The sequence below is a fragment of the Rhea pennata genome, chromosome 4, assembly GCF_028389875.1.
Source record: "Rhea pennata isolate bPtePen1 chromosome 4, bPtePen1.pri, whole genome shotgun sequence".
Lineage (NCBI taxonomy): Eukaryota > Metazoa > Chordata > Aves > Rheiformes > Rheidae > Rhea > Rhea pennata.
This window is the reverse complement of record NC_084666.1, coordinates 40135738-40144384: the sequence shown is the minus strand read 5'-3', so window position 1 is coordinate 40144384 and position 8647 is coordinate 40135738. Positions and strand designations below refer to the sequence as shown.

The 8647-nt window shown below is 44.4% G+C and overlaps 1 protein-coding gene across 1 annotated transcript in view; it reads left to right on the top strand.

The window, feature by feature from the left end:
- Positions 1-2796: 2796 nt before the first annotated feature.
- Positions 2797-8647, top strand: part of GALNTL6 (polypeptide N-acetylgalactosaminyltransferase like 6) — a 489464-nt gene continuing 483613 nt past the window's right edge. Inside the window, exon 1 of the mRNA XM_062574689.1 lies at positions 2797-2934. Within this exon, the coding sequence (XP_062430673.1) occupies positions 2797-2934 (138 nt within the window). The remainder of the gene's footprint in view (positions 2935-8647) is intronic.

Genomic DNA, 8647 nt, shown 5'->3' with positions numbered 1-8647 from the left:
TGAGTTGAAGAACTTCCAGGCTGAATCCCTTCAGACGAAAAGACAAGCGAATCAAGATCTTTACATACAGGGTAAGTTTCCTTACCTTGGATGACTAGCTAAAAATAAGTAAGTGGAATTTCTGGCAAAAAGATCAATGCTTCCTGGGTTACTGAATACTTCTAGTCCTTTGGTGGATTCACCTCATGAATACAAAACCTGTAATTTTTAATTGAATTTAGCTGAACTGAGTACCTTCTTGGTTAGCTGCTACAATCAAAAAGTATCACTGCTTGCGCAGGTCTTTTGTTAATGTTCCACCGCATCCCTATAGCCTGGTAAGGCTGAAAAGAAAATAATGAAATATCTCCTTTGTCACTAAGACAACAGAGCAAAGCCTTGTACATGATATTCTTCTAAGCAAGATTAGGTTATGTAGGTCTTAAAACTATTGGGGGTGAGTGCAAAATTGCCTGGAAACCTACACAGAGAATAAAGTCTCAATGGCTCACTGTCAAATGTGGGAGGATACATTTTGCAGAGCTCTCAAGGATCTGTCCCGGATCTGAATCTGCCAAAGTTCTTGCTAACAATCTGGATTACAGAATAGAAGTATGCTTGTTCAATCTGAATATGGTAGTGGAATAGGTTTAAATTCAAAGTGACAAAATGGAGAAATATTCTGGAAAAAATATGATATTCAATAGAGACAAAGTGCAGCAGAGAGGAATAATCAGCTATAGGAATACAGACAGGAATGATGAATGAGGTGGTACTTCATTCAAAGAAAGCAAAAACCAACCCAGAGCTTCAAGCATATCACAAACTAGTCTTTATTTAATAACATTATGCTGTCACAACCGAAGGACACATTACAGATGGAAGCATGAGGAAGCGGATACGCTATGAAATATAGACAATTGTCCTTTTCTTACCAATATTTACTAAGGTTCCAGGTGGCGTACTATGTCCAGCTTTGGACACTGCACTTTGAGAAAGACGTGAATCGGCTGGAGACAGTCCTGATGAAAGCAGCAAGGACCATCAGCTGTTGAGCTGTCCAGGAGTTGTTATGGGATTACGGACATACTTGCTTTTCCATGGCTATGGTGGATAACGTAATTGCCTGAAATCACAGCAAAGAAGCTTTAGGTTAAACATTTCAAAAAAGTTTCTAGCTGCAAGTCAGAAGAGATTGCTTGAGGCGGCTGTAGAGCTCCTGTCACTGGAGGACTTCCGAATAGGTCAGACAAACACTTGTCAAGCATGACGTGGGTACTGCTGACACAGGTACCGCTGATGGTGCCGGGGGCAAGGCCACCGAGGAGCTGGCCTCCGGGGCCCCTCGCAGTCCTACCTTTCCTGGAGGAGCATTGTGTTGTTGCCTCCACCCCACCTGCAGTGCTAAGAATTCTCCTGTTCCTCCCACAAGCTTTCCTTTATCTCCATCTACTTTCCTAAAAATAGCCCTAAACTGCCTATTTTACGAGCTTATGCATGTGTAGGAAATGCTTGCTGCAGGAGACAGTTCTATGTATGGATGAGACCAAGATCACCCATGAGAAGGAAAACCCCACTTTCTCACCATTTGTAGAGACGCATGTTGATTACAGAAAGAGGGTTCTCTTGCAGGATTTAGACCTAGACATTCAGGAACATTTTAGCCATTAATAGAAATAAGGACTGTAACTGAGTTGTTTTTTCAGATGCATAAAAGAAAGGGGAAAAAAAAGAAGTTAGGTGTCTCTTTATTTTGCAATATGCATTCTAGACACATTCACGTCAGCAGCGTGATGCGCATTTTCCCTCTGCTCGATGCGACGAAGTTGAAAGGGCACTGGGTCCTCGTAAACTTAACCCGAGTATCCTCTGTTTACGCTCGGAGGAGTTGGAGAAGATCCGGATCCGGGAGCGCAGCTCCGAGCGGACCCCAACGCGCCTGACCCAACACGCGGGACAGGGCGGAAAAGCGGCGGGGAAAAGCGACATCGCAAGTGCCCTCTCCTTCCCGGGGCGCCTCTCCCCGCGCAGAGGGCGGGCTGCGGGCCCCGCCGGCCCCGCGGATGAGGCAGCGCCGGCCGCGGCCGCGGGCGCCGCTCGCTCCCCGCGCCCCGCGGCGGGCGGCGCGGCCGCGCACGGCGCTTCCCTCCCGTTTTTCGCTGTTCTTTCGCAAACTGCGCGTGATGAGCTCATTATGCCGCGCCCCCGCCCCCCGCCCGGGCAGCATGGTGACATGAGGCCGGCGCGGGCGGGCTCCGCGCAGCGCTAGCGCTCCGCGGCGAGGGGCGGGGGGTCCGCGCCGCCGCTGGAGCCGCGGGGCGGGGGCTCTGTGGGGCCGGTCGTGATTACAGAGCGCTTTTTGCCTTTGTAGGGTTTTAGTTATTTTGCTTTCTTTTTTGCCTTTTTTTTTTTTTTTTGCTTTTTTGTCTTTCCTGTTTCTTTTTGCATTTTTGGCTTTTGGCTTTTTTTTTTTTCCTCTTTTCTTTCTTTTTTTAAATTTTTTTTATTTTTGCGCTCCCCACCTCTCTCCCCCCCCCACCGCGGCTGGTGGCCCGGCCGCCCCGCGCGCAGGTGGGCCGATGCGCGGTGCCGCCGCCGCGCAGCGCCGGGCCGGGCCGGGGGGAGCGGCCGGCAGCTGCGGCCCCGCCCGGGCGCGGGGCGGGCGGCCGTGAGGCGGGCGAAGTTTGTGCGCGGCGCCCGGCGCCGCTGGCGGGGCGCAGCGGGAGGCGAGGAGCCGGCCCCGGCCCGGCCGCGGCCGCGTTGCGCCGGGGGAGCTGCGCCCGCCGCCGCCGCCGCCAGGGCAGCCCGGCTTTGGCCATGAAGAGGAAGCAGAAGAGGTTTCTGCAAATGACGCTGCTGTTCACCGCGGCGCTGATTTTCCTGCCCGACATCGGCCTCTGGTCCCTGTACAAGGATAAGCACCTGGAGAAGTCGGCGGAGCCCGGCGAGCAGCAGGTAGGCGCGGGGGCTGGCGCGGTGCGCGGCCGCGGTGCGCCGGGGGCGGCCGCAGCCCCTCGCCGCGGCGTTTGGGCGGCGGCCGCAGCGGCTGACCCCGGCAGCGGGGAGGTGCCGGGCGCTGCGTGCTCCGCGGGCCGCGCAGGGGTGCTGCTGGTCTCGGGAGCCCCGCGATTCGCCCCCCAGGAGAAGCGGAGTTATTGCTGCAACTTTTGCGCGTCTGCCGTACCGTCTGCGGTACTTCCAGAAATGATGCGTGACTGTAGATGCGCTGAGATTGTTCGTAATCCATCTAGTTAACCAGCTACCTTCATTTTTTTTTTTTTTGCCCTCACTGCCTGTCTGCTGAAAAGTCAAAAGAAGCGACTGACAGCCCCTTTTTATGGTGAACGTTACTGATGTGACCTGATGCAGCTATGCTGTGTGTAACTGCTTGGCAGATTGATGTCACAACGAACTTTTAAATATTTCCAGTTTACCATCTCCTCAATCACCGTTATTAATAATAGCACTTGACATAAGCTGTCTTTTCTTAAGTTATTCTTCAACTCACTGGGTTTACATATGGCTCATAAATCACAATAAGAACTTCATTAAATGAAGTTTAGCTTTAGGAAGTTGTTATAATGCAGTACTTTAAAACCCTACCTATAATTTTCAGAAGCTTTTATTTTTGTTCAGCTCCTGCCCTTTAATTGTCAGTACAATTTAAATATAGTGTAAATATTTTATAAGTCATTAGTAAGAAGTTATGGAGTATTTCTTTAAGCTTGTTTGCCAATTGCACAGCTTTGATATCAGAGTTTGAGACAGCACCGTGTGTCATCTTAGTGTATTAATAGACTTAACTTAAAGGGTCATCACCTATGTATGTAATGCGCCTACCATATACTGACAGAAGTCGAGTCACCCACTTCTGTCTCACCCACCCAAATGCTGACATATTTGATTCTTTATTAATATAGTTTTTCCATTACAAAAGTTAATTCTTAAAGTTATTGTAAGCTTAGTTTATGAAATATGCTTAGTGGAAGATACCTTGTTAGTCTAGGAGGAAGTTCAGGGCAGCATCTTAACTAGAAGCTTATTCTATCTTTCCAAAGGTTTTAAAATGCAGTAGGAGTCAGCTGTTAGAATTTAGTTGGAAGTAATTTCAGCTGAAAGAACACTAAATGCGATCATAAATGTCTGTCATTAGTTTACAAGATGCATATGTTAGTCTTTGAGCTTCTAATTTACTTTATGATTTAGAAAAGCTCAGGTGTTCAGCAAAAGTAATGATTTCCATGGCTGTGTTTGCTGCATGAGAACAGTTTCTAGCTGTTTAAAAGACATATGGCTTGAGATAAGATAAAACTTCTTGTGTTCAAGATTGCACCCGAAGTAGAGCATGACTGGTTAGCAATCAAAGGCAGATAAAGTGAAACAAATGTTCTAGAGAAAACGATGAAAGAAAAGACTCTCAACCTCTGAGATCAGCAGCTGAACATACGTGAAGAGCTAGTGAGACTTGCTAGTGAGATAGCAGCAAATTATAAATTCCAGAGTTTTCTGAAAGGGGCTTTTTGCTGGCATCTTTCTTTTCTTTTCTTTTTTTCTTTCTTTTTTTTTTTCATTTTCCCTCCTGAATGCATTGAAAAGTAATGGGACTGTTTAATGAGGAAACAATAAACCAGGCATGGAACTTCGAACCTGACAGCGAATTCTAATGTAATTCCAATATTGCTGTCAGACTTGAAGTCCTGGTGGAAATGTCACATTCAGTGAGGATAACCAGTTGAAGTAGGAGTGAGTAGTGTAATTATGATACCTGTATCTTTTGATGTGTACATACAAGGAACAAAAGTTGAAATGCAAGTTTTTAGTCTCATAGTTCCACTGTTTTAAATTAAAAGAAAAAAAAATTGTGAGAAGATGGTCTGTGTACTCCCTTGACATTACACTAGAAATGAGGTAATACTAGAAAAGTTTATATTAGAAATAATAAAATAACTGTCCCCCTTAAGTTAGCAGGAGAAAAATAACTGCATGTAGTTTTGAAGTTCTTGCTTTGTCTTTGAGATGTTAAATTACCCAATAATTAGTGTGACTTAAGGCAAATCTAAAGGTCAAAGCTGCTTAGGAATACATGACCAAGGTCTGTTGGAATTTCGGTTGTGTTAGGGTGCGTAGGTATGTGTGTAGGGCTGGACCGTGACAGTGACGTACAGCCAAGGTTGTCGTGATATGCCGTGAGCATGGAAGGACGGGGATGAACTGAGCGCGATAGCCGTAGGCTGAATCCATTTTACTCTCACGAGTAAAACGCGCCCAGGGGCGGTCCGGCGTTGGCAGTAACGCTTACTAATGTGCCGTCTCCTTTTGATAGCGTTAAGGCTAGCGTTGTTAATCGTCAGCTGCTTTTTGAGGAGGTGGCCTGGTGAAATTCTGGTATTTTTGACTAGCAGAAAATTAGGCTTCCAAATGCATTGCTAAGGCAGACCTCCTCAAACTCGCCTGCTGACGGCGTGTTTGTCGGACGCTCTGGCCGCCCGAGCGGTAAGCAGGGACGTGATTCAAAAGCAGCCACGTGGCCAGAGCGGTCTGTTTGTATCAGTGTGTAGCACAGTGTCCTCTGGGTATCGAGTGGCTCTGGGAGACTGCAAGAAGGCAGTTGTGTTCTTTGACGTTACCTAGAAATTCTAATGTAACAAAATAAGGTGTCATTTTTTTATTTGAAATAGTGGTGTGATAGGTTACATCAGGGTGTTTTTTGTCATTGTGCAAGTTCTACCTATCTGTTCCTGACACAGAAGCACTTCCTTTTTTTCTTTAGGTTAAAAGATAGGAAAATGGTCTTGGCAACACTGATTTCAGACAGCATTAATGATTTTGGTCATAGTAGATTAAATCTCTATGCATTGTTAACCTCTGTTTTATACAAACGTACTTTTCTTAGTTACTATATTTTTCCAAGGTGGTTACTTACCTTATAATAGCTTGATGTTTATATTTTGCCGATTATTATTTATTTTTGGTTTATCACAGCATTTAAACTGGACTTTCAAAGGTAAAGTTACAGGATTGAGATTCTGAGTAGCAACAAACTCTTTAAAATACAGTTTGACAGTAAAGCAGTAGGTGTGAAATACCGTGAGTGTGTGTGTGGGGGGGGGGAAAAGCCAGTTTCTGTTTTAATTCTCTCTAAATCAGTCTTCCTTGATATAGTATTGAAATAAGATAAATTGAATAGGATATTGTTTAGAGGTTTTTTTTGTCATTGACAACATACATCATTACTGAAATATTCATGTTTTGGACAAGCATCATGTCTGATCTTTTCTTTTGACACTATCCCAAGGCAGGAAGTCTGGCTATTAAGTTACACTGATACAGCTCTTAATTTCTATTCTGTTTGCTGTAGGAACAAGCAACAATGCGCTGTGACCAGTAGGATGTAGTCCTAGCCCGAAGCTGGTTACACTGACACTATCAAATGCTGTCTAAAGATAGCGCTACTTTATTTGGCCATAGTAAGGCTTGTCTGTTGTCCTTGTCTATTTATATGGTTTTAATATATGAAAACTGATTCCATGTAACAGAATCAAATTTCCTGCTGCAGCTTTCCTATTCAGTGTGAATAGGGGAAAAAATGGGTAGAAAATATTGTGAGATGTTTCTTTCTGCTTTTGTGGGGTGCTGATGTCATCGGCAGTCTAGTGACATAACCCCTGATACCTTTCTATTTCATTGGGTACTTTTTTCGTTCAGTTGTCCTCTTGCTGCTTTTTGGTGTCAAATCTCCTCACTTACTTAATATTAGATTGGAACAGCAATGTCTCTGATCTTTTTATCTTAGCTCTTTGTCTTTTCTGTAGTATTTACTCATAGATACATTATTGAAATCATCCTCTGAATCCCTTATTTCTGTCTGGTTAGCCTGCTCAGACCAGATCTTCCTTTGGGGTATGAGAGATACAGATATAAATGAACTCCTCAGTATTCAGAAGTAGTAGAACTTACTTTTTGCAGATCCTGGGCATGTTTTTGTAATTGACAAACTGGCAGAAAATATATCTTCCAAGTCTGGTGGTTGCAGAACTGCAAACTTTGGCTTTTGAATCCTGGAAGCAGTTTCAGACTGAAGCCTTTCTTTCATAGAGTCATAGTTTTCAGGTCCATGGAAGGGGTAAAATTTCAAACTTACAGCAAAGTTCATCATTTCCTATTGTTTATCGCACAGGTTTTGATAACAAGAATGTTTGTAGAGTGGTTTTCTCTATTTATTGATGGAAATTAGGAGTGTAGCTTGGATTTGTAATTTCTATTTCTGAGGCTGCACGTTTAAAAGCTCCATTTTAAGAATGAGCTTTTTCGGGTCTCCTAGCACTTGCTTTTTTAGTCAGCTAGCTGTGTTCCCCTTGCTGTAGCAGCTGATTTCAACAACTGTGAAGAGCTGGGCCGAGTGCGGTTTGGTTAGGACACAAATAGATGCCCGAGCACTACTTACTATTGGCTACTTACGTATTTACTAGGACTTTCTCAGTTACTTAGGTATTTATTTTCACAGCAAACATGGGAGACAGAAAAGTTCTGTCTCCCTTTAACAGAGGAGTAAGTAAATAAAGTAGAGCGATGAATAGCCCTGAGTTTACAAAAGTAGCTGGCTGGTTTTTGCTGACTTTTGATTTTTCCTGTTTTGGGAGAGTGCGTAGCTGGCTGTAAAAAAGCAGCGACTCTGTGAAACCTTTCTTGCTTCCCCTAGAGTAGTAGCTAGGACTACAGTTCAGTCCTGTTTTATTTGACAGCGCTCTTGATTGCTCTGCTGGGTGCGTGCAGCTCGGGGGGCCCCTGCGCGGTGCGTTGGCAGCCGGCGTTTGCCGCGTTAAGTAGTTAACGCTCGTGTAGTTAAAGCTTGTGTAATTCACTTCTCTGAATTGTTCATGTGTAATTTTATTCCTCTGTATATATTGAAGCCTACTGAGGAAAATATCATTTGAAGCCTGAAACCTTTGTCACTTTTAAGATACAATATTATTTTGGGCAATTAACAGTATGTTTCCGTTGTGTTCAGTATACCAGAGGGAGCCCTCCTGTGGTTAATTTAATACCTATCAATTTTCAGGAATTTTACTAAACAGAGTGTATCTTGCAGGATAAAATGGACTATTTTCTATATTTATCCATTTAACTCTGGGTTTGTGATGCATTTCTGCAAATATTATTTATTATGTAGGGTGTTTTTTTTTTTTAAGCACAGTCATTTCAGATTAATCCTAATCAAAACACAAGATTCAGAACGTCACCAGGCAAATACCTTGAGCTGTAGAAAAAGCACTGACATCAGTGGGACTGTGTGGCCTTACCTAAACAGGGAGATGCAGGAATAGTCTCCAGTTAGACCCAAGGTGTGTTTCGTTCCTTCGCTGGGGCATGATTTATTTCCCTTATTTCCTGGAGCACCTCTTCTCCCTGTGATGGGAATGAAGCTGTTGCGTTTGGGTCGGTGGGACCGTGGTGTGCCCTCGGTACGTTCCTGCTGGGAGCTGGGCCGCGATGTGCCACCATGAGTGCCGTTCAGTGGAGATGCAGCCTGTGTATTAAGGCAGGTGTCTCGCATAAAGAAAAAAGAATGGTTCATGTCTCTCTCTTGCTCTCTCTCTCTTTTTTTTAATTAATTTTTTTTTGAAGGGCTAAACAGGTAACTTATGGCCTTCATCTAGCAAAACACTGA